This window comes from Orycteropus afer, unplaced genomic scaffold (genome assembly GCF_000298275.1).
Source record: "Orycteropus afer afer isolate SDZICR_OR568_19922 unplaced genomic scaffold, OryAfe1.0 scaffold00122, whole genome shotgun sequence".
Classification (NCBI taxonomy): domain Eukaryota; kingdom Metazoa; phylum Chordata; class Mammalia; order Tubulidentata; family Orycteropodidae; genus Orycteropus; species Orycteropus afer.
In genome coordinates this window covers 2,578,301-2,604,635 of record NW_006921709.1, presented here as the reverse complement: position 1 = coordinate 2,604,635, position 26,335 = coordinate 2,578,301, and the positions used below count along the sequence as shown (strand labels likewise).

Here is a 26,335-nt window from a genome sequence, read left to right as displayed (position 1 = left end):
ATATATATATATATATATAAACAAAAACAAATAAATAAATACAATCTTGTTCCACAACCTACTTTAGTGAGTAGTGACTAGTGTATTAAAATCTTTTGATTGGCCATCTAAGATGCAGCTAATGGTCTCCTCAGGTCTGAAATGAAGAAGAGTGAAGAAAATCAAGGGCATTTGGAAACAATCAGTGCATGGATATGATGGACCTCAAGACCAAAAGAACTAGGTGGTGCCCAGCTACCAAAGCCTACTGCTTGGGAAGGGATTGAAACTGGACATCCTGAATAGTGTGGAGGAAAAATGTGGAACAAAATTCAGAAACACAATAATGACCAGAATTACTGGTCAGATGGTGTCTGGTGGGACCCCCAAGACTGTGGCCCTAGGATACACTTTGGGCCTGGGATAAGACTCAATCCCAAAGGTTGACTCTCAGCCTATCACTAGTAAAACTTACATGCAGAACACTCAACCCAGGGCAATGTACCCACCTACTCTACAGAGATACTCTCCTTGGAGCAATTGGTCATGGGGCACCAGAGGGGCAGCATTCACATGGAGGGAAAGCTGGACAGACAGGAGTACATAACTAAGAAGGCCACAGGGATGAGGGCATCACAGGGATGGAAGAAGAGGAGAGTGGATTAGGGTTGGGGATGGTGATATGGGAGTGAAACCAAATGTACACAAACAGTTGAATGTAAAACAAAATTTGCTCTGTAAATTTGCACCCAAAGCACAATATAAATAAATAAATAAATAAACGAAAATAAGTTTTCTATGAATCCCTGAGCTCAAGAGAAGTTGGAATATATAAAAAAGATTCATACATCAAGACTGGAAGAAAAGTCATTAACATCCAGCTAATATGCAGATGACACATCTTTGCTTCTGAAAGTGAAGAGGTCTTGAAATACTTACTGGCGAAGATCAAAGGCTATAGCCTTCAGTATGGATTGCACCTTAATATAAAGAAAATGAAAATCCTCACAACTAGACCAATAAGCAACATCATGATAAACAGAGAAAATATTGAAGTTGTCAAGGATTTAATTAAAGTTGGATCCATGGTCAATGCCTATGGAATCAGCAGCCAAGATATCAAAGGATGTATTGCATTGAGCAAATCTGCTGCCAAGAACCTCTTTAAAGTCTTAAAAAACAAAGATGTCACATTGAAGTCTAAGATTCACCTCACCCAAGCCATGGTATTTCCTTTTTCATAACTTTTATTTAATTATTTATTTTTAAATTGTGATTTGGGTGAAAGTTTACAGAGACAATTCATTTTCCATTTAGCAGTTCATACATATTTTGTTTTATGATGTTGATTTCAATCCCCATAATGTGACAGCTCTTTTCCCACTTCCTCCCTGTGTGTTTTGCCCTGTGTCCTTTTTCCTATGCATTCGTGTCCTCTGAGCTCTGTGCATTGCTGCCCTTCTGCTCTCATATGGTTGATTGTTCTAAGCAGTGTACCTACCTGTCGTAATTGTTCACTTTATACAATCAACCATATTGTTTGGCTGGAAGCCGTGAGAATGAGTTCAATTCCAGGCCCAAAGGGTGACTAGGTGTCATAGCCCCAGGGGTTTCACCAGTCCCTATCAAACCAGTAAGCCTGGTCTTTTTCATGATTTTGAGTTTTGTTCCACATTTTTCTCTCACTTTATCCAGAATCTCCAATTTTGATCTCTTTCGAGTGGTGGCATAGTGCCTAAAGCATTTCACTGATAACCAGAAGCCTGGCAATTCAAACCCACCAACCACTCCTCGGAAGGAAGATTGGGTAATCTACTTCTGTAGAAATACTGCCTCAGAAACCCAAGGAGGGTTCACTATGAATCACAATCCACTCCACAGCAGTGAGTTTGGTTTGGTTGAGTGGTTGACCGTGGTAGATGAGCACTACCTAGTTCTTTTTGACTCAGAGTCATGTTGGCTGAGGTTCCCATGGCCTACTAGTCCCTTGGACTAATTGTTTCCAAAGCCATGGTGTTTTCAATGGCCTCATATGCTTGTGAAAGTAATGAATAAGGAAGATTGAAGAAGAATTGATACATTTGAATTATGCATTGGCTAAGAATATTAAATATACTAAGGATTGCCAGATGAACAAACAAATCTGTCTTGGTAGAAATATATCCAGAATGCTTTTCAGAAGCATGGATGGCAAGACTTTGTCTCTTGAACTTTGGTCATGTTATTAGGAGGGACCAGTCCCTGAAGAAGGACATCATGCTTGGTAAAGTAGTGTTGTTGTTGTTGTTGCGTGCCTTGAGTTGGACCCGACTCATAGTGACCCCTCCTTGGGTTGCCAAGGCAGTATCACTACGGAAGTAGATTGCCCAACCTTCCTTCCGAGGAGTGGCTGGTGGGTTTGAACGGCCAGCCTTCTGGTTAGCAGTCAAGTGCCTTAGGCACTATGCTACCAGAGCTCCTTGGTAAAGCAGAGGGTCAGTGAAAAAGAGGAAGACCCTCAACAAGGTGATTTGACTCAGAGACTGCAACAGTGGACTGAAACATAGCAACAAGTGTGAGGATAGCACAGCACTGGACAGTGTTTCATTCTGTTCTGCACAGGGTTGCTATGAGTCAGAACTGACTCACTATGTTTCTCCAAATGCCATGGTTTCCCTTCTATATTCTCAATGTATTTTGGCTAATGGCATCATAGTACATCACCTTTCCCCTTTTGCCTGCCCAAGACAATCCTTCTCAGGTTCCACCTTCAGCCAGAGGCTGAGTCCTGTAACATTCTAAGTCCCTCAGCATTTAGTCATTCATCCAACACTTGACTGGCACAAGCATGCCTTGGTGCCTGGCACTGAAGATTCTGAAATGAATCAGAAAGGCCAAAGGAGCCACTACCTGCCTAACTTTTTATTTGCTATTTTCATGAGTAAGGCTCATATCCTTTCTCACCTGCATTATATTAATCTATTTTGTTTGGGCTTTCTCTTTCTTGTTCCCCATTTTTATCCCTTTCGTCCTCAGAATGAATTTATTTCACTTTCCTCCCTAAAATCTTTCAGTAGCTACACAATGCCTTCAAGATACAGCCTAAATGTATGAGTGGTCTTGTCTTTTCCAGCCTTTACCCATGATTTTTCAAACTTACCTACCTAATTCTACAGCAAATTCTCTCATGCTTGGGCTTTTGCATAGTATTCCCTCTGCTTAGGACACTTCATCTCAGTTTGTCATTCTACTTAACTCCTCTTTATCTTTGAAAAGGAGGGCAGTGGTCATTCAGTGACAGAATTCTTGCCTTCCATGCTAGTGACCTGGTTCAATTACTGGCCAAGTCACACCATGTCCAGCCACCCTCATCCATCAGTGGATGCTTGCATGTTGCTTTGATGTTGTACAGGTTTAAGCACAGCTTCCAGACTAAGACAGACATGGAAGAAAGGGCTGGTGATCTGCTTCTGAAAGCTCTATGGCTGACAATGACTTGATCTGCCATTATGGGCACGGAACAGGACCAGGCAGAGTTTGGTTCTATTATGCACAGAAGCCGAATCCACAGTGGCTAAGAACATCTTCCAAAACTCAATAAAAAATCCTTTCCTTCTCAGGATTGTATTCTCTGAGTCCTCTCCTTGCCTGGGGCTCCTTCCTCATGATTCCTGTTCTTCATTTCCATAACACCCAGTGCATACCTAAAGCATAGTATCACAGCACTTATCAGACTAGTAGGTAAATGTACTGTCTCTTCCACTCTGCTGTGACTTCCTTGAGGGCAGGGAGAAGTTCATGCTCCACCTCCAATGTGTACCTTGGACAGGCCCACACTAGATATTCAGTACATACAAGAATGGTTCAGTGTATATTTTGAAACTGTGAAGTAATATACCATGGTATAGTGTGAAAATCATAAAGATTATTTCTTACAATTTACAAACTCTAATTATTTTCCCTCTGCTCATAAGAAGAAAAATAGATTCTACTTTTGCACACCCAGCTATTACAGTGTAATTTTTCACTGTTCTTCAGCTATTACTGTTCAATAAAAACTGAAGTTGTATACATGGCCAGAGAGCTGCAGCCAGCAGGAGATAGTCTGTTGTTAGGTGCTGTCAAGTCGGTTCCAGCTCATAGCTACTCTACCTACAACAGAACGAAACACTACCCGGTTCTGCACCATCCACACACATTCTTGTGAACTTGAGAACATTGTTGCAGCCACTGTGTCCATCAAACTCATTGAGGGTCTTCCCCTTTTTCATTGACCCTCTGCTTTACCAAGCATGATGTCTTTCTGCAGTGATTGGTCCCTTCTGACATGATCAAAGTAGGTGAGAGGAAGTCTGGCCATTCTTGCTTCTAAGAAGCATTTCAGCTGTACTTCTTCCAGGACAGATTTGTTCATTTTTCTGACAGTCCAAGGTATTTTCAGTATTCTTAGCCAACACCACAATTCAAATGTATCAATTCTTCTTTGATCTTATTTATTCATAAGGAGTTAATCTAGGACCTGTGAAATATCCACAACAAATCCTCCAACTTTGACCTTTATTAATAATATATACCAGCCATGGAGTTTAAAGTACAATCCCCATTGCTACACTACACTGTACATGATTCCAATGTGAACAGACCTAATGAAATGACGTGCTGCTTTTCCCATATTTTCCTTGTAATGGGGTTAGAATCGAACAATAAATTTTTGCATGTTACACAGGTCACTGTAAGTTTCAGAGTAACAGGATGAGCAGTTTTTCTTTATGCTCGTCAGAGTAGAACCCTCTGGAAGAGAAAACCTTCTCAGATTTGCCTCTTGAATAATCTGATCTTTAAACCAACCAAAACCAAACTCACTGCCATTGAGTTGACTCTGACTCAGTGACCCCTATAGCGTTTCCAAGACTGTTTCTCTTTACTCCAACAGACTACCTTGCCTTTATCCTGCTGAGTAGCTGGTGGGTTCGAACTGCCAACCTTCTGGTTAGCAGCCCAATGCCTTAACAGAAGTACCATCAGAGCTACTTGATAGTTTAAAAACAGGGCCTAAAAAGCATAGCTTTGTTTCCATACCATTTCTCAAACAGCATACACCAGAGGAAAATAAAATGACTTATTTACAAAGTCCTTCCCATTACTGGAATCATGTGCTAGTATTGCCAGCAGCAGTAGAAGTGTTTAGGCAGGTTCAAGCTGAGTAATATGTTTAGGTGGTGCAAGTATTATAATGCAGAATTTTGTCCATATTAAGAAACACTTCCTGTACCTATTGACACATAGTAACAGAGGACTCATTACACAGGATTTCTCCAGCTTTCAGTGCCTGGGTGGCACAAACCGTTTGTGTTCCTCTAACCTAAAGGTTGGCAGGTCAAACCCACCTAGTGATACTGTGGAAGAAAGGCCTGGTGATTTGCTTTCATAAGCAGTACAGCCAAGGAAACCCTATGGAGAAGCTCCACTCTGTAACACATGGTGTCGTCATGAGTTGGTATTGACTCAGTGGCAATGACTTTGTTTTTTGTTTACATAGGATTATTCCAGATTTCAGCTCCAAGCTAAAGTAGTTTTGAGAAAATATTCCAAAGATTTGATTTTTAATATAGTAGGAGGGCTATATTTTGGAGAGTAATATTTTTACTATACTCAAGTTAAACACTCCTGGAAAGTTTACACTTGTCAAAGTATGATTATACGTCCCATCAATTACGATTAGAAAAATTACAGCTCTTTGTCCAATTCATGCCAAATAGTGCCGAGAATCCATTATCAAAGAATATTCTGACGTGATGATGTGCCGTTCTGAACACAGAAGATCAGTTTCTGCTTTTCCATACTCTTTATTGCCAACAGTTTAAAATGGTCAACATAAAAAAAAAAAAAAAAAAGTTTTGATAATAAATACTGTTCTTTGGCTGTAATAAATAAAAAGTTTATTAACAAGGAATGCACTTTTCCAGCCACAAATGTCTTCAAAAATTAAAGAAAAAAAATTATATATGGCCATAGTTCACAGTTAGGCAGCCAAAAGCTGCTCCGGGATTACAGCCTTTCAACAACGTGGGCATTTCCTCCCTTTTCCCTCCCCTTCAGGAAGTATATTCACAGTTCCAAGTCCTCTGTCTGAAATGCTCTCTACAAAGAGAAGTTAAGAGTCAATGCACTTTTCTGCAAAATTGTCTCAACAACCATTTAAAGCAGGTATATCGAAGAAAACTGCATCCTGGTTCATCCTTGGATTAGTCCAAAGTCAAGAGTTGTATGCTTCAGCCTGCTCTGGTCCCACCCAGTGCAGCAGGCCACAGAGGCATTGTTTTCGTACCACCACATGTCCATCTTCTTCAACATGCTATAGATCACTCTACTGGCTTCCCTGTAGATCTCACAGTGGAAAAGACGAGTCCCATGGGGTCCATTCAAAAAAGTCCATTAATTACATCTCTGTAAAAGCATGTTCAGAGCATATTCCATACGGTGTTTTAATTCTAATGAACAGCCAGACATCAGCAGAGTCGTCAGTCTGAACGTTGTAGATATCCTATCCTCATTAATGTAAGTGAGTAAGTATTCTTCACTTTGGCTACAGATGATAATTTTCGTATGATCATGGTAGAAATTTACCTGAAAATAAAATTTAAAAAAAACATAGATATTAGATCTCTTAAAATATTCAAGCATTAGAAAAATAAAGTCTAATAATTAAACTGGTCAGGTGAAAACGGTTTATGAAATGAATATTCACTTTCCTGAATGATTCATTTACCTGAAAGGTGCCGTCATTAAAGAGCATCATTAAGGCCTTATCAGACTTGAGCCACTGGAGGAGGTAGAGCCGAGGTCTTCGAATATCAGTAACACTAGGCAGATCTCCACCCTGGAAGAGATAAAGGAGTTATCTGGTGCTAGAAAGATTTTGTAGTATAAGCTCAATTCTTCTAAGCAGATGGGTCTCAAACTTTAAGAAGCATCAGAATTCTCTGGAGATTTTGGGCCCCACCTCCCAAAGATACTGATGCAGTACATCTAGGGTAGGACATTAGAATCTGCACTTCTAACAAGCTTCAAGGTGATGCAGATGCTATTGGACTGTGTGCTATACTTCAAGTCTCACTAGCCTACGCCACAGTTACTTACATCCATGAGGTTCTCCTCCATGTAATGAGAAAAGTATTTCAGCACCGTCACTTGACTAATGAATTGTTCAGGGGCATCTGTTGCTGAGAAAACAGAGCATTGGCCAAGCTCTGCATAATAATGAACTGTTCTAAAAGGCAGGAACAATAAAGAGAAAAGAGAAAAAATAGAAGCAGTAGTTAGTAGCTGTTTTTGAGATTTAGGCGGGCTAAAAGGATTTCATTCGTTGGATTCACTTACTTTTTGTCTGGAAGGAGACTCATGTGAGCACCGTTGTTAAAAAGGACACCGACAGTATGGTCTGAGAGCTGGTACCCAAAGCCATATTTGTTAGAGTAATCGACCCATTTGGTGACCCACTGAAATGATGTGCTCAGCTGCTCTTTGGGAATGCAGTCAGCTTCTGGCATGTTTTCTAGACATCCTCGAAGAACCCTTGCCACAGTATCTGCCACACTCCCCATGGTACTGTCCTCTAGGCCTGGAAAAACAGAGAAAAATGTAAATTTTGTTTCTTTCATGGGAAATTAGGCTACAAAACAAAGTGAGTATAGTTACTTGGTATTTAGCACTGACACTTACAGTTTCATTTCTTAAAAAGAGAATGACAACCACTTACATTCACTGCTACTGCTGCAGCTGCCAAGAGTCCCTCTGACTATCATGCGAATAGCATCCCCGATCTGCTGTTTGTTTTCTACTGCGGGTGTTCCTGATCTGGCAACTGTAGTGGTAGGTGGCTGGAGCTCCTTAGAAGAAATAAGGATTGTGTAATGAGTCAAGCATCTAAATTCATTTAAGGCTGAAAATTCCAGGTCAAGATCAGATTGTGGCAACTGCTGGGAAAGCTTATCAAAAAGCAATGGACACAGCCAGATAAAAGTGCAGCAACTCAGTGGCATGCATCATTAAACCAACAGACACAACATTCCTTTCAAAGGGTTGGAAGAAAAGCTTTAAAGCTTTAAGTAAATAAAACATGCTTGAATCATGGTAATCATAGCCCTGGTGCTAATTAACAAAGAATGGAAATGATATAAAGTGTTTATGTCCATTTTATTCTTTTCGAACATACCTCGTCTGTCCTGTGTTTGCTGGGTTGCTGAGTTATTGAAGCCTTTTTCAAATCATGCCTAAGCTTGAAAATTTCTTCATCTTCTTTAGACACTCTATCTGTAAATCAAGGAAGAAAGAATTATGAGTGTTACTCTGTCTCAACCCAGGTAGAAAGAGCCAGCCATATTTCCTCCTCTTGTGTTATTAAGCAGCTTACGAGCTTCCAAGGCAAAAGCAGCCTTTTATCATTGTCATCAGCTGCAGTTATGTAAGGAGAACACTTTAAGAAACAAAAAGCTATCAATCACAAAAAAATTCTGGTATGGATTTATTATGCTATTAATGTCAAAGTTCAGTAATACACAATTACACTAGTTAAAAGAACTGATCTCTTGAATTTAAATATAATAACACACAGGTGAGAGAAATCTTACAACTTACTGTGTGTGTCAATATATCTGGCTTTGTCTTTTTTGCCACCAAAAAGAGCAGCAGCAGCTTTCTTAAAGAAGTTCTTAGCTGGGCTTGACAAATGGAAATCTGGAACTGTGTGACAACAGCTGGAAGAAAGTCTGTCTGGAGTGAAGCCCTGTGGATCAGCAGAAAAGATTGTCAGAATCCTGCTGCATAACTGCGATCAATAGCATGTAATAAAAAGATGGAAGATAACACACCGACCTGCAAGAAAAAGTCATGTCGAATGATGTCATCCAAACTGGGACGGTCTTCTGGATTTTTGGACAACATACTAGCTATTAAGTGCTTTGCAGGAGCTAGCAAGGAAGACGGCATTGTGTACCTTGCTTCTCTTATACATCTATACGTTTCTTTTAGATTTGTAGTTTCAAATGGGGGTCTTCCTAGTAACATGGTATACCTGCAAGTGAAAAAACACGGCTTTAGTAATGGTTCTTAAATCTTTCCAAGTGTTAAAATGCAAATACAATTTGGATTTTAATTCATTCTCATGCATTTACTTACATTACACAGCCTAAGGCCCAAATGTCTGATTCACAGCCATGTCCTTGTTTATTGAGGACTTCAGGAGAAAGATAATTTGGGGTACCACATATTGTTCTGGAAGGAAAAAATATCAAGATCTTGTTAGGAAATATTTGACTAGTTAAACTTATTTCTTTGGATGTGACTTGATGGGAAATTAAACTTTAAAAGTACTATGTTGAATTTCCATTTTGAAATATTTGATCCCAAAGTGGCTTTTGATAGTTCTTTTAAACCATATACAAATTTTTTCAGTCTGCATGACTAAGTGTTTTTAATCAACCTAGATCACCATGATTTTTAGGGCAAGCATGGCATTTTTATACTTCATGCAAACATAAGACAGATTTCTTTGATTTCTGAGGTGATCGATGTATAGGTAAAAGGAATCCTGCCTGAGCCCACACTGTTGTTGTGCACTGTGGAGTCAATTCCATCTCTTAACAAACCTACCAAAACCAAAACCAAACATACTGCCATAAAGTTGATTCTGACTTACAGTGACCCACATTGCGTTTCCAAGGCTATAAATCTTTATGGAAGTAGATTGCCTTATCTTCCTCCCACAAAGCATCTGGTGGGTTTGAACAGCTGACCTTCTGGTTAGCAGCCAAATGTCTCACCTACTACTCCACCAAAGCTCCTTTAGCAAGGTTACAGTGGGCACTTAATAAACGCTTCCTTAAATTAACATTGTTGTATTAATAGATTTTAGTACCAACTAACTATCTCTAAAACATTGACTGGAAACTAATCAAGATCTATCTGATCATCTTCCTGCTAGCAAGATACATCTTCCTGACTCTTACCTCCTTCTGTGTTCCAAGGGTTCCAGCCTGGCTGCCAAACCAAAGTCTCCAACTTTTAGCTCCATGGCTTCGTTGATAAAAAAGTTTCCTGGATGACAAACAAAAGGCAGCATGAATCCCTTTGAACAGGTATCAGAAAAATTTCACTCAGGAGACAGGTAGTCAGTTTTTATATTAAAACCACACATTCAACAGCAAGATTACACAGCTCAGATCCCAATTAAGAAAACACTGATCCGTCAAAAAAAAGAGAGAGGAAAAAAAAAAATAAACACCTTTTTCTAAGACAAGTCAGCCTTTGGGGTAAAGGGCTTACCTAGTTTGAGATCTCTGTGTAAGATTTCTTGTTCATGAAGGTACTTTAGTCCAGACACAATTTGCCTGAGGTAGTATCGGACTTCTGGCTCTGTCAACACCTTTCTTGCTTTCAAGATATGAGCCATGGACTGGGAAGAGAGGAAGAGAAACAAAAAAGAGAGAGAGAGAGAGAGAGTGAGAAGCTGTCAGACAATGTTATTAAAATCAATTTCATCACTGCAGGACGAGTGATAAAAGTTGATGTTGCAGCGCTATTAATGCCAAAGCTAAAACCCCAGATATAACACAATTTGAATACCTTGTCAGCTTTAGGGAAGTAAACGTACTCAAATTGGACTTAAGACTTACCCTTCTGCTGCAGTACTCCAAGAGGATGTAAATGTTTTCTTTGTCCTCAAAGTAGTGATAAAACTGCACCACATGCTTGTGGTGAAGAATCCTGTGAAGCTCTATTTCTTTGTCAATCTGAAAGAAAAAGGAAGATAAGGCTTATTAGCCACCTCTGAAGAGCAAATGCTTACACATGCAGAAGACATTTTCCTAACAGGGAAGGCCCATCCCTACACACAAAGAAAATATTTTACTCAAGAGTCATACACACCTTTTCCCTTTGATGAGGTTTAGCTACTCTGCTATGAGGAATAATTTTTGCAGCATAGACTTTGTTGTTTGTCAAATCTGTCATCTCATAACATTTTGCAAAGCCACCCTGAAAGGAAACAAAGCCGAGGCACAACTAAGTATGGCAGAAAAATGGATGGCAAATAATTTAAAAATATATAAAAATAAAAATTTTGAAGGAGGGTGGGAAGAGGGATGTAGTCTAGTTTATAAAAGCCCCTTCATGAGGGGAAAAGCGTTCCTGAAAACAATAGTTAAAACAGTTTCTCATCTCCCTTGACAAAGGGGAGCTTTATTGGGGGGCGGGGATGAGAAATTGTGTCTGAGGAGACTTGTCAAGAAAATCAATTCTCTGGGGAGGTGGAAGGAGCTCCGTCTGGTGTACACAGCCCTCATTCGCCGCCTCAAGATCAGTTTCTTGGGGCTGAGGGACGCACACCGAGCCTTGGCTAAGGATGTAAATAAAGCAGCTCCCCCGCGCTGTCAGCGCACAAAAGCCCGAGGGCAGGTGAGGGGCCCCATCGCGTCCCGATCGCATCCCGAGAAGTGACTGGGGCTAGGGCTCTGGGTCCGCGGCCACTCCGGGCTCGCCGGGGCTGACCTCCCGCCGCCTGCCGGCCCGCCGCCCGCCGCTCGTCACCTTGCCCAGCACTTTGCCCCGGCAGTAGCGCTTCCCCGTCGTAGGGTCGACGATAATCCGCGAGATCTCGGTCCCCGAGTGTGAATGGTGGTGATGATGGTGCGGGGCCGCAGGCTGCACCTGCGGCGAGGGCTGCAGGGCCTGCGGCTCCTCGGGGTGCTGCTGCTGCCGCTTCTTCTTTGAGTCCCCGCCGCAAGCCTTGCCCAGCGCCTGTTCGCACATCTTGTTGCTGGCGGCCGGCTGGTAGGTAATAGTCCTCAAGAGTTCCATCGCCGCCTTGCTGCCTGGCACTGCCTGCTGCCACCTCCGGGGCCCGGACACACGTCCGAACTTGCCCTAGCCCTCGATCCCCACAGACACCAAAAACGCGCGCCCGACGATCTAGTCCACTTGTGGGAGTACGAACGCTCGGCGAAGTCTTATATACTGCCAAGGGGGCGGAGACTCGAAAGTGACGCGACATCATCGACTACGCCACGCCCACCGGCCGCCGGAGCGCGCGGACCCGAGCCAGAAGTGCTGAGCTGCTGCTGGACCCGCGCTTCGGGGCTGGCTGCTGATTGGGCCAGAGCGGCTAGGAAGTGGGCCGCGAGCTTCTCTCACCGCGACAGAGCGGTCTGCCGAGGTCCCCGGCCCTTCCTGGGACTGCTATCCAGTTCTTCGAATGCTCCGAGCTTCGGCTGTTAAAATGGAAAACCGAGGGCAGAGGCTTGGCCCCGCCCCCTCGCCTCGCCCCCTCCAGGCCTCCCGTTCGGACACCCAACCGAAAGTCCTTTTCCCAGCCCCCCACCTCCCGGCTCAGTTCCTTCCGGACGGCCCTGCTGCCCTTGGGGTTTTACGGAACTTGCGCCCCTTTAGTTGGAGGCACTGAGAAAAGGCTATGCCTAGTGAAGAGAAAGATTCATAGGGCAGGGTGTTCTGAGCTCATCGTCTCTTTACGATGAGGCGAACTTTGGCTCGAAGGCCCGGGTCCCAGGCGCCGATGGGCTAACCGTGGCGGAGTCGTGTTTGAGGTTCGTCAGGCCTCTTAGGATCCCCAAGAGCGAGCCTGGGTCACAGGTCAGGGCTTGCACTTAACCTTGGCGACGGAGGGCAGCACCCAGCGAAGGTTTGGCCAAAGATTGGAAGGCAAGGGCGCCACCTCGTGGAATGTACAAGAAGTTTTGTTAGCGATTCTGAGAGGGCGGTAGTTAACCATAACCAAAAAACAAACAAAAAAAACCCAAACGCACTGCCATGGAATCGGATTGGACTCATAGCGACCCTTCCTGGGGTTTTCAAGGCGGTATCACTGAGGAAGTAGATTGTCCAACCTTCCTTCCGAGGAGCGGCTGGTGGGTGTGAACTGCCAGCCTTCTGGTTAGCAGTCAAGTGCCTTAGCCACTATGCTACCGACTACATCACCAGAGCTCTCAGTTAACCATAGTGTGGGCCTTTTCTTGGGAGTACCAAACCTACTCATGTGAAGTGCATTACTCAGAGTAGAACTGCCCCATAGGGTTTTTAGCCTGTAAATCTTCATGGAAGCCCACTGCCTCATTTTTCTCCTGCAGAGCAACTGGTAGGTTTGAAACCTCTGACATTTGGGTTGGCAGCTGAGGGCTTTTCTTTGAAAGGTAGTGGTATCAAAAGCGTTCCTAGTGCTAGTTGTGATTTTGCAATATAAATCATCTATCACTTGTGTTCCGGTTACCTAGTACCACTCTGAAAGGAATATACCCCAAAGAGGATGGTTTGAACAAACAGGAGTTTATTCTCTTACAGTTTGGAGGCTATAAGTCCAAGCTTGGTGAAAACCCCGCAACCATGGGGTCCAGCTCTGCCTCCTGCTCCCGGCCTACTGGAGCTAAAGTCGTTTCTTCACTCAGACATCTGCTGGCTGCTGAGGCTGAGAAGCCCAAGGTTGACAAGTAAAATGCACACTCCCAAACCACACAGGCCATAATTCAAGTCCATTGTAAGTCTCAAGGTCAACAGAGCATGGCAGGCTGCTGAACAACCACACAGCTACATGCAGGGTCCAAGTGTGCCATAAGCTAGAGACCATGCCCCAAGGCTTGTTTATATGCAGGAAGCAAACCACATTCCCTAAGGCAGCTCCTGAGCTGCTCACAGTAGATTTCACCGTGGAGTTGATTACCAGGCTCATTATGAGGAACACTACATCCAGCTGCCCACCCACTCAACCAGGCCCAGCCAAGTTGACACACAAACTTGTTATTCAGAATTAGTGTGCTGTTCAAATGGCTCACTAAGCCATGTTGTTAGCTGTTATGGATTTGATCCCAACTCATGGTGATCCTATGTATACAGAGTAGAACTGTTGCATTGGTTTTTAAGGATGTGTGTGCCCTTTCAGAAGCAGGTCCCCAGGCCTGTTTCCAGGGCACCTCAGGGTGGGTACCGATAGCCAACTTCTCAGATGATAGAAGAGTGCTTAACTTTTGTGCCTCCCAGGGAATCCTTAAGCCATGTGGTGGTGTTATTAGATGCCATCAAGTTGACTCTGATTCATAGCAACCCTAGGTATAACAGAATGAAATATTGCCCAGTCCTATGCCATCCTCGGGAGCTCTGGTAGCATAATGGCTAAGACACTTGCCTGCTAACCAGACAGCTGGCGGTTCAAACCCACCAGCCACTCCTCAGAAGGATGGTTGGGCAATCCTATTTCCGTAGTGATACTGCCTCAGAAACCCAAGGAGGGGTCGCTATGAGTCGGGTTGACTCGACGGCACATAACAACAACAACAACATGCCATCCTCACAATCATTGATATACTTCAGCCCATTTGTTGCAGCCACTGTGTTAATCCATCTCATTGAGGGTCTTCCTATTTCTGCTGACCCTCTACTTTACCAAGTATGATGTCCTTCTCCAGGAACTAGTCCTTCCTGATAGCGTGACCAAAGCACCATAAGAGAAGTCTCACCATCCTTGCTTCTAAGAAACACTCTGCACTTCCTCCAAGATTCGTTTCTTCTTCTGGCAGTCCATGGTATATTCAATATTCTTCAACAGCACCGTAATTCAAATATGTGAATTCTTTCATCTTCCTTTTCTATTGTCCAGCTTTTGCATGCATGTGAGGCAATTGAAAAGACCACAGCTTTGGTTAAGTGCACTTTAGACATAACAGTCATGTAGATTTGCCCAAAGCAATATGTCCTTTGATTTCTTCACTGCTGCTTCCATGGGCGTTGGCTTTAATTCAAGTAAAATGAAATCCTTGGCAACTTTAATCATTTCTCCATTTATCATGTAGCTTCAGTTTATGCTGGAAGAGCCAACCTGGTAAGATGAAGGGAAAGCATAGACAAATGAGCTAGAACAATGGATTAGTCTCCGCTTCCCGGAGCCTCCTGTTCAGCTTACCACCTTTTTGTTGTTGTGTTGATTCCAACACCTAGAGCCTACTAGGACAGAGTAGAACTGTCCTATAACATGTCCTAGACTGTAATCTTTACAGGAGGAGATTGACAGGACTTTTTCCTGCAGATAGGCTGGTGCGTTCAAGCCTTCGACCTTTCAGTTAGCAACCCAGTGCTTAACCATTGCACCACCAAGGTTCTTTTTACTAATTTTGGAACATCTTTGTTTTTCTTGTTGTAATAACAGTTGTTGTTGTTGTTGTTATGTGCCGTCGAGTCGGCCCTGACTCATAGCGACCCCTCCTTGGGTTTCCGAGGCAGTATCACTACAGAAGTAGGATTGCCCAACCTTCCTTCCAGTGTAGCCTTTATTGAGCCCTTATGTTCAAGACAAGGAAGGTGAAAAAATGTAAAACTGTTCACCATAAATTAATAAGTACAAGTAAGCCTGTATTTACCTTGCTTACTGGGTATTCCATCCCTGTCTGGGATTATAAAATTGAAAAGTGGCTCATTGTATAGGAATGTGCTACATGGTTGGGAGATAGACAGATGCCAGCCATACCTAGAAGCAGAATCTTTGATGTGACAAAATGTGAAATTGTTCACTGCAGATAAGTAAGTAAGCACAACTAAGCCCATGCTTACCTTGCTTATTGTATACTCTGACACTGTTGCTGAAACAATTCTGAGTGCAAATCCTGTTGTTATTCCATTTTACAGATGAGGAAACTGGGACTTAGAAATATTAAGAATCTATCCTTTGTATGAGCTCTGGTAGCATAGTGCCTAAGGCACTTGACTGCTAACCAGAAGGCTGGTGGTTCAACTCCACCAGCCACTCCTCGGAAGGAAGGTTGGACAATCTATTTGCATAGTGATTGTTGTTGTTGTTGTTATGTGCCGTCGAGTCAAACCCGACTCATAGAGACCCCTCCTTGGGTTTCCGAGGCAGTGTCACTACGGAAGTAGGATTGCTCAACCTTCCTTCCGAGGAGTGGCTGGATGGGTCATAGTGATACTGCCTTGGAAATCCAAGGAGGGATCACTATGGGTCAGGGCCTACTAGAGGACATATAACAACAACAACAATATCCTTTGTATATATATGTTCGTGGATTATCCAAATTAGAGTCATGTTAATTAGCACACTTACATCTTTTTATCTAAGTTAACAAGATGTGGTAAATAGTTTGTTGATACTGAGCTCCAGAGCCATTTAAAATACCACAGTAATAACAACCTGGAAGGAATTTAGTGAAAGGATTTGCTCCAGCTTACTATAAAGTGTATGTATGATATCAATTAAATGAACACTTCAAAAACATTCTGTCTTAAATATTTTCAGTTTAACTAAGAAATGAGGTCTCACTGGCGTTACAAAATAAATAGGGAAAGTCTTTTCTCTCTCCCTCCTTTTTCATTGTTCTTTAATGAGTTCAGGACAAGCCCAGGCATGCTTCTCCCAAGATTACCAGGGCTGGAATAAGGGGTGGGGCTAGGGAGTGGAAAGTAGAAGTTACATAACCCTTTTCTTTATTCATGAACCTAGGAATGAACTTTGCTCCTTGGATTTATGCAAACCTATTCCCTAGCTTGTAGTTGGCCTGCCAATTTGGAAGGTACTACCTTAATGTCCAGAGTGGCCTGGTGACACAGTGGTTAAGTACTGAGCTTAACAAAAGGATGTCAATTCAAACCTCCAGCTGCTTCTGCAGAAGAAAGATGTGGCAATCTGCTTCTGTAAAGATTCCAAAAAAGCCAAACTCACTGCTGTTGACTCGGATCCGACTCATAATAACCCTACTTGGGTTTCCAACGCAGTTCAACTTTGTCCTATAGCGCTGTTCCATGGCACTAACTTACCTTAATGTCCACACCTAGTTTTATATCAGGCCTTTATTGGTTAATATTGAGCTTCTTTATGATGTTTGTTTCTGATACTCTAAAATAGGAGTGCGTGGTTGTTGCAAAGGGTTAAAGTACTTGAGTACTAGCTGAAAGTTTGGCAGTTCAAACTCACCCAGAGGGGCTTTGGAAGGTGGGCAGCAATCTGTTTCTTAAAGGTCATGGCCTTGAAAACCCTGGGCGCAGTTGTACTCACAGGGTCCCTGTAAGTCAGAATCAACTTGATGGCAGCCAGCAAGGTAAAATAATTGTGAAGAATAGATTGTCATTAATGCTTTCTTTGTTATTTCAATTATTATTTCTCTGATTATCACATGCTGTTATGTATATATAGGAGCTCCGGTGGCGTAGTGCCTAAGGCATTGGACTGCTAACCATAAGGCTGGTGGTTCAAACCCACCAGCCACTCCTTGGAAGGAAGATGGGGCAATCTGCTTCCGTAGTGATACCACCTCGGAAACCCAAGGAGGGGTCGCTGGGAAACGGATCTGACTCAACGGCAGTGTGTTTGGTTTTGGTTTACTATATATATATAAGGAGCTCTGGTAGCGCAGTGCCTAAAGCATTTAACTGCTAACCAGAAGGCTGGCTGTTCAAACCACCTGGCACTCCACAGAAGGAAGACCAGGCAATCTACTTCAGTAAGGATTTACTGCCTAGGAAACCCACTATGAGGTTGGAATCGACTGGATGGCAGGGGGTTTGGGCTTTTTTTTTTTTTTTTGGTTGTTGTATATAAGGAGCTCTGGTGTTGTATTTGGTAAGGTATTTGGCTACTAACCAGTGTAATAGGGGAAAAGAGACCTTAGATTCAAACAGGTTCAACAGAGACAGTTATTAAGTTTAGGACAAAGACAATCATCCTGGATGAGGGAAACCATCAGCATATGCACTGTACAGAAATCTGAATGGGTCCATTGAGTCATGGCCATGGGGCTAATTATATACGATTGAAAACAAAGGAAATCATCAGAAAATCATGACTGGTGGTAGATCGATTCGTCACTGTTGCAGGTAGGACTCCAGAAGCAGGGCAAAGACCATGATCAGGATATGTACATACTTGAAGAGAGAAAAGGAGTACAGGTTTGGTTCTGGGCCTTGACTGCCTGGGTAGGTGGTGGTCCAGACAGGCTGTGACTCAAGACCATGCAGCCTGAGTCTTAGCCACAAAGTGGCTACGAAACAATACCAAGACTCCAACTTTAATTTAATTTAGAAAAGGATACTGTTAGATAAGTTCCCTAGTTCTCTGTGTCAGCATCCTCTACTTTCAAACACACTCTTCCTGAAGGCACACTGTTCCTCCCTAGGTTTGTCCTGGAACTTGTCTATGCAGCCTCAATGCTGGCTTAATGGTCAGAAAGAACCCAAACAGTGTCTGAAACTTAGGTCAGGCCTCAAAATGGAGTTAGGGATCCTACTGCTGACCACAGCCTTCCACAAACCGAGCACTTTAGAGTAAAGCTCTAATACACCAGAAGGTTGGTGGTGTATTGTGGGAGGAAAATGGTGTGTATGCATGAGAGGAAAATGAAGCAATCGATTCCGTAAAGATTTTCAGCCGGAAACCCAATGGGGGTCACTATGAGTTGGAATTGACTCCATGGCAATGGGTTGTGGGTTTTTTTTTTTGGTTTATTGTTTATTTATTTATTTATTTACCAAGTGTACTTCAATATTTGGTACACTATTGAAAATTCAGTTCTTCCCTCCAAAACATGCAAGCATTTAATAAGATTCTAACACTTTATTTGTGTTTCGATGTATCTTTTCCAAATATGAAAACAATGATCACGAATCTGATTTTTCAGTTTGTAGTGCCATCATGTGGACAGGGCCAACATTGTAGCTCATAAAACACACACAAAAAAGAAGTATAATCTCCATGGGAGCTAAATCCTTACAAAATATTTTTTGTATGAATCTGTAGATTTATTGCCACTACAATTAAAGTTCTGATGGGATTTTAGTGAAACTTGGCAAGCTGATTGTAAATTTACATGGAAGTGTAAAGGACCAAGAATAACAAAGTCACTTTAAAGAAGGTAAAGGGGGGAGGGGCATTTTCTTCCAGCTTTCAGGACTTACAATGAAGCTAAAATCCAAACCAAACTCACTGCACCAGAGTCGGATCCTACTCATAGCAACCCCTCTTTGGGTTTCCAAGGCAGTATCACTATGGAAGTAGATTGCTCAACCTTCCTTCTGAGGAGTGGCTGGTGGGTTTGCACCACCAGCCTTCTGGTTAGCAGGAAAGTGCCTTAGGCACCATGCCACCAGAATTCCCAATGAAGTTATAGCAATTTTAAAAAGTTTGGTTTTATCACAGGGATAGACAAACTGACCCATGGAATGTAACAGAGCCACGTGTATAAGGAATTTTGATATATGACCAAACCAAAACCTACTGCCATGGAGTTGATTCCAACTCATATAGCAACCTATAAGATAGAGTAGAACTGCCCCCATTGGGTCTGGTGGCGGAGTACCTAAGGTATTTGACTACTAACCAGAAGACTTGTGATTCAAATCTACCTCAGAAGGAAGATTGGGCAATCTACTTCCGTAATGATACCCCCTCAGAAACCGAAGGAGGGGTCACTATGAGTCAGATACGACTCAACATCAGTGAATTTAGTTTTTTGGTTTTATTGGGTTTCCAAGTCTGTGAATTACTGAACCAGATTGCCTCGTCTTTCTCCCACAGAGTGGCTAATGGGTTCAAACCACTGATTTTTCTTTCTTTCTTTCTTTTTTTAGGAAATTAACTGTCTTTATTGGGCTCAGACCAGGAGTCTGTGGGTTTTGAGAACCTCTGTGTATTGGTCGATCTTCTTCTCCTAATTCTTCTCAGCCTGTTTCCGTAGCCTCATGAGCTGCTCCTTCTTCCTGTGATGGATCTTGGCCTTCTCCTTCCTCTTTTCCTCCAGGGTGGCTGTCACTGCCTGGTACTTCCACCCCACCTCGTGTGCTAGGCAGCCCAGTTAGGCAAACTTCCGGCTTGAGGCCCACAAGCTTGAGGGCAGCAGGAGCCACTATTCGCTTCTTCTTGTCATAGGGCAGCGGGATCCCATCAAACACTTTGAGGCGGTCCAGGGCAGCCTGGCCACACTTGGTCTTGTGGGGCAGCATGCCTTGCACCGTGCACCAAAAGATGCGGCTGGGGGCTCGGAAGTGGTAGTGGCCGCCGAACGGGTTGGTGTTCATTTGCTTCCGCAGGAAGGTCAGGTGCTTCAACTTGTTTCTGCAGAAATTACCAGAAATGATGATGCCCTCGCAGCTTACTACTACCACCTTCCACCCCAGCAGCACCTGCTTGGCCACAATGGCCACCAGGAGGCCCAGGAGATGGCCTCTGCCATCAAGCACCAGGACCTGCCCCTCCACCATCTTTGGCAACTGCCTGCATTAACCACTATGTCATCAGAGCTCCATTTGACATATGACAGAGGTGATATAACAGATTGATGAGGAAAGGAGACTATAGTAAATGGAACTTAAAATGATTTTTTTTTTCCATACAGAGAAAAATTAATTCCCTATATCATACCATATACAAAAACTCAACTCTGGGTGGATGGAGTAAAGACTCATGTGAAGAATAAAACTTTATTAGTAGAAAATATAGGCACATAACTTTCTGAGTAAAGCGTAGAAAAACATTTTTTTAATGTACAAAAAGTGCTAATTCTATAAGATTGATCATTCTGACTAAATTAAAATTAAGAACTTTGATTCATCAAAAGCTTCTTTTAAAAAAACAACATCTTTTACATTGGGAAAAGGTATTTGAATGCAAATAACCAAGAAAAAAATGAATAGAAGCATCTATAAAGAGCTCCTACAAATTTATAGAAAAAAAGAAAAAAAAAAAAAATACAGCCCTACAGAAACATAAGCAAAGGAAACAATCATGTGGCAGAAGAGAAACTATTTAGAACCAAAAAACCTAAGATGAACTTCTTAGTTAGCATCATTGCTAATCAGGTAAATGAAAAGACCATTTAGGAAACCTAAATATACCAAGTGTTGGAGAAAGTATGAACTAACAACTTAAAACGATTCTGCTAGGAGAGTAAATTGACGATTCTTATGCCCTACAACCAAAAGGAGGAATGCTTGCACATGCATACCAGGAGAATAAACAAGCACAGTCATAGTAGTACCTTTTGTAACAGCAAAATGACTGGAAACAAAACCAAATGCCCACTGATAGGAGAATGGATAAATAAACTACACTGCAGGTTGGGCAATCCTACTTCTGTAGTGATACTGCCTCGGAAACCCAAGGAGGGGTCGCTATGAGGGCCGACTTGACGGCAAACAACAACAACAACAGCATACAAGTGATAGAATGTTTTTTCAGTTGCCATCTGATCAATTCTGTCTCATAGTGAACCCCATGTGTTCCAGAGTACGCTACCTCATAGGATTTTCTTGCGCTGTAAGATTTCTTTGGATATAACCTTCATGGAAGCAGATCATCAGGCCTTTCTTTTGCTGTACCACTGGGTGGATTTGAACCACAGACTTTTATAGTTCTGGATATAGTCCAGCATCTGAGATCATTTGCTCAATATACAGATGGAGTAAGTATGGTGAAAGGATACAACCCTGCTGCACATCTTTCCTGACTTTAAAACATTCAGTATCCTACTTCTCTGTTTAAATGACTGCCTCTTGATCTATGTACAGATTCTTCATGAGCACAATTACTGGGATGCCCATTCTTTTCAATGTTACCCATAATTTCTTATGTTATCATAATTTCTTATGATCCACACATTTGTCGAAGACCAGATGAGTTGTGGGATAGTATTAAGATCATCATACATAAAGAAGGCAAAAGATCGTTAAAATGACAGAAAAGGAAGAACAGACCAAAATAGATACCAGATGAGACTCTGAAACTTGCTCTTGAATGGGAGAGAGTAAGTAAAGCAAATTAAATAAATAATGAAATGAAGAGATGAACAGAAGATTTCAAAGGGCAGTTCAAGAATACAAAGTAAAGCATCACAATGAAATGTGCAAAGATCTGGAATTAGAAAAACAAAAGGGAAGAACACACTCAGCATTTCTCAAGCTGAAAGAACTGAAGAAAAATTTCAAGCCTTAAATTGCAATATTGAAGGATTCTAAGGGCAAAATGGGAGCTCTGGTAGCATACTGGCTAAGGCACTTGACTGCTAACCAGAAGGCTGGCGGTTCAAACCCACCAGCCACTCCTCGGAAGGAAAGTTGGGCAATCCTACTTCCGTAGTGATACTGCCTTGGAAACCCAAGGAGGGGTCGCTATGAGTCAGGGCTGACTCGACAGCACATAACAACAACAAGGGCAAAATATTGAACAATGCAAAAAGTATCAAAAGAAAATAGAAAGAATATATTTTACCAAAAAGAATTGGTCAATATTCAACTATTCAGGAGGTAGCATATGATCAAGAACCAATGGTATTAAAGGAAGAAATCAAAGCTGCACTGAAGGAATTGGCAAAAAGCAAGGGTCCAGGAACTGACATAATACCCACTAAGAGGTTTCAACAAATGGATGCAGAGCTAGAGGGACACACTCATTTATGCCAAGAAATTTGGCCAACTGATTGGAAGAGATCCATATTTATACCCATTCCAAAGCAAGGTGATCCAACATAATGCAGACATTATTGAACCATACATTAATATCCCACACAAGTAAAACTTTGCTGAAGATAATTCAAAAAGCAGTTGCAGCATTACATCAACAGGAAGCGTCCATAAATTCAAGGGAGATTCAGAGGAGGGTGTGGAAGAGAGATATCATTATTGATGTCAGATGGATCTTGGCTGAAAGCAAAATATACCAGAAAGATGTTTACCTGTGTTTTATTGACTCTGCAAAGGCATTCGACCATATGGATCATGAATTTTTCTCATAGAATCCCTCACTATCACAACTCAAGTCTTGAAATTTTTCTTCAGTTCTTTCAGCTTGAGAAATGCCGAGCATGTTCTTCCTTTTTGGTTTTTCTTCTCCAGGTCTTTGCACATTCCATTATAGCACTTTACTTTGTCCTCTCGAGTTACCCTTTGAAATCTGCTATTCATCTCTTTTACTTCATCATTTCTTCCATTCATTTTAGTTACTGCTACTCTCTCTTCAAGAGCAAGTTTCCAGGTTTCTTCTGATATAATTTCAATCTTCCCTTCCTTTCCTGTCTTTTTAATGACCATTTGCTTTTTTCATGTATTGATGTCTTTCATTTCAGCACACAACCTGTCTGGTGTACAAATCATCAAATCTATTTTTCACATGGCCTCTAAATTCATGTTGAAATATACAATGTGTGGAGTATGAGTCTAGGAAAATTGGAAATTATAAAAAAGGGAATGAAATGCATAAAGATCTATATATTAGCTGAAATGTACTGGTATTAGTCATTTTAAATCAGACAATTATATGGTCTACTACCAGCAGGCTGGCGGTTCAAACCCACCAGGGGTCGCTAGGAGTCGGGGCCGACTCGATGGCAAACAACAACAACAACCTTAGGAATAACACAGAGGAATGATGTCACATTTATCATCTAAAAGAACATATCAAGATCTATTCTGAAGAACAGTGCTGTCAGTGATAGGATAATATCATTATAGCTGCAAAGAAGACCAGTTAATACTACCATTATTCAAACTGACACAACAACCACTTCTAAACCAAGAAAAAACAAATTCACTGCTTCAAGTTGATTTTGACTCATAGTGAACCCTCCTTGATTCTCTGGGGCAGTATCTCTATGGAAGAAGCTTGCCCAATCTTCCTTCTGAGGAGTGACTGGTAGGTTTGAACAGCTACTTAAGCCATATATTTTGTTTTGGCATAAGTATATATCTGACAAAATGTTTTAAAAAATCAAGGGAATGTTAAACAAAAATTTTAGAATAGTAGTTATTTTGAGTGAGTGATGTAGTGATACGGAACCAAAAAAACAAGAAAGAAAGAAAGAAAAATCAAATCCAATGCCATTGAGTTGATTCTGACTCACAGCAACCATACAGGACAGAGTAGAACTGTGCCATAGGGTTTCTAAGGGTATAAATCTGTAGGAGCTCTGGTAGCATAATGCCTAAGACACTTGACTGCTAACCAGAAAACTGGTGGTTCAAACCCACCAGCCACTCCTCAGAAGGAAGGTTGGGCAATCTACTTCCATAGTGCTACTGCCTCGGAAACCCAAGGAGGGGTTTCTATGAGTCGGGACCGACTCGACGGCACATAACAACAACAAATCTTTATGGAAACAGACTGCTTAATCTTTCTCCCATGGAGCAGCTGGTGGGTTTGAATCACCAACCTTTTGGTTAACAGCTGAATGCTTTACCACTCCACCACAGAGCTCCTGGGATATAGAGCAAGGGAGGAATATACAAGTCTGTGTAAGTTATTGTCAATAATTTAGTTCTAGGGTTGGATAGATGGTTGGTGGATATTATAACACAACTTAAAAAATTGTTTTAAAGTGGCATACATGCATGCTGAAACCAATGATAACTATGTCATGAGCCAACAAGTATGATTAGTCCATTTATGTCCACCTTAAATCTAAGTGGGAAAAAAAGAAATCACTTCTGCTAAGGTATTGATGTGAGGAAAGTAAAACAATGAGAAAAACATTTAGACATGTGAACAAGACTGCATGGACTAGGAAGGCATGGTAAATCCCAGTTAAAATATCCTGGACATCTAAAACTTCAGTCTGAAGACTGAAAAGTGTCCAAACATAATTTTATATTCATCACAACATAATTGATGGATATTAAAAATTAATTTGTAACTCTTTGAAAAGTAGCTTAATAAATAAAAAAAAAAATTAAAAGGTTAATTTTATAATTTAAAATTAAATATTAAATATGTTCGCTGTCTTTTATGTTGTGTTTGTTTTGACATACTGGCATTTTGAAAAAGAATAAAACCCTGTGGCAAATCTTGCCAGTAATTTTTGACAACAGTTTCTATTATCCATATTTCATAACATTTGACCAAAATTGACCATTTTTCTTATTTATTACTTTTATACACTCATCCATCCATCCATCCTTCTGTCTATCCATTCATCAATTTTCTGGACATGGTAATAACAATATTTGAGAACACCTTTTATTTGCCATTAAGCAGGCTTCAATTTGTTGCCATGGAGTTAGATCTCCCTCTGCTGGTACAAAGTGATAATGCCAATCAATAATACAAAGTTTTTAAGCAAAAACCAAACCAAACTCACTGCCCTCCAGTCGGATCAGACTCACTGCAACCCCTCTCTGGGTTTCTGAGGCAGTATCTCTATGGAAGGAGCTATGGTAGCATAGTACCTAAGGCATTTGACTGCTAACCAAAGGCTGGAGGTTCCAACCCACCAAGCCACTCCTCAGAAGGAAGGTTGGGCAATATGCTTCAGTAGTGGCATACTATAGTTGTGTATCATACTTATTCAATCTGTATGCTGAGCAAATAATCTGAGAAGCTGAACTATATGAAGAAGAACATGGCATCAAGATTTGAAAGACTCATTAACAGCCTGTGATATGCAGATGACACAACCATGGTTGCTGAAAGTGAACGGGACTTGAAGCACTTACTGATGGAGATTAAAGATTTACAATCTGCAGTATGGATTACACTTCAACATAAAGAAAACAAAAATCTTCACAACTGAACCAATAAGCAGCATCACAATAAAAGGAGAAAAGATTGAAGTTGTCAAAGATTTCATATTGCTTGGTTCCACCATCAACACCAGTGGAAGCAGCAGTCAAGAATCGGACAACATATTGTCCTAGGCAAATCTATTGCAAAAGACCTCTTTAAAGTGCTGAAGAACAAAGATGTCTCTTTCAAGAGTAAGGTGTACCTAACCCAAGCCGTGGTGTTTTCAATCACCTCATATGCATATGAAAGCTGGACAATGAATAAGGAAGACCTAAGAAGAGGTGATGCTTTTGAGATGTGGTGTTGGTGAATAATACTGAAAGTACCCTGGACTGCCAGAAGAATAAACAAATCTATCCTGGAGGAAGTACAGCCGTAACGCTCCGTGGAAGTGAGAATGGCCAGGCTTCATCTCACCTACTTTGGTCATGTTGTCAGAGGCACTTTTCCTGGAGAGGGATACCGTGCTTGGTAAAGTGGAGGGTCACTGAAAAAGGGGAAGGCCCTTAACAAGATGGATTGACAGTGGCTGCAACAATGGGCTCAGTTATAGCAAGCCTTGTAAGGCTGGCACAGGACTGGGCAGTGTTTCATTCTGTTGTCCACAAGGTCACTGTGTATTGGAGCTGACTCAATGGCACCTAACAACAACATCAGATTTTGTTTATCCTCCACACATGTACTTCTGAATTTCCTATTTAGAACCGTTTCTTTGTTATTTATTTATTTTTTATTTTTATTTTTATTTTTTTTATTTTATTTTGATTTGGGTGAAGATTTACAGAGTAAATTCACTTTTCATACAGCAGTTCACATATACTTTGTCTC

The 26,335-nt window shown here is 41.7% G+C and overlaps 1 protein-coding gene and 1 pseudogene across 1 annotated transcript; both read right to left on the bottom strand.

Annotated features, from left to right (window-relative positions):
- Nucleotides 1–6,393: 6,393 nt before the first annotated feature.
- On the bottom strand, nucleotides 6,394–11,814 carry PLK2 (polo like kinase 2). The gene is made up of 14 exons (XM_007944152.2): nucleotides 11,545–11,814; nucleotides 10,885–10,992; nucleotides 10,632–10,748; nucleotides 10,282–10,411; nucleotides 9,966–10,053; nucleotides 9,136–9,231; nucleotides 8,833–9,031; nucleotides 8,596–8,743; nucleotides 8,174–8,271; nucleotides 7,718–7,847; nucleotides 7,339–7,579; nucleotides 7,099–7,228; nucleotides 6,728–6,838; nucleotides 6,394–6,585 (listed from the first exon to the last, which is right to left on the bottom strand). Exons 1-14 carry the CDS (start codon nucleotides 11,812–11,814, stop codon nucleotides 6,394–6,396), a joined length of 2,058 nt encoding a protein of 685 aa, XP_007942343.1.
- Nucleotides 11,815–19,610: 7,796 nt separating this feature from the next.
- Nucleotides 19,611–20,217, bottom strand: LOC103199805 (annotated as a pseudogene).
- Nucleotides 20,218–26,335: the final 6,118 nt, after the last annotated feature.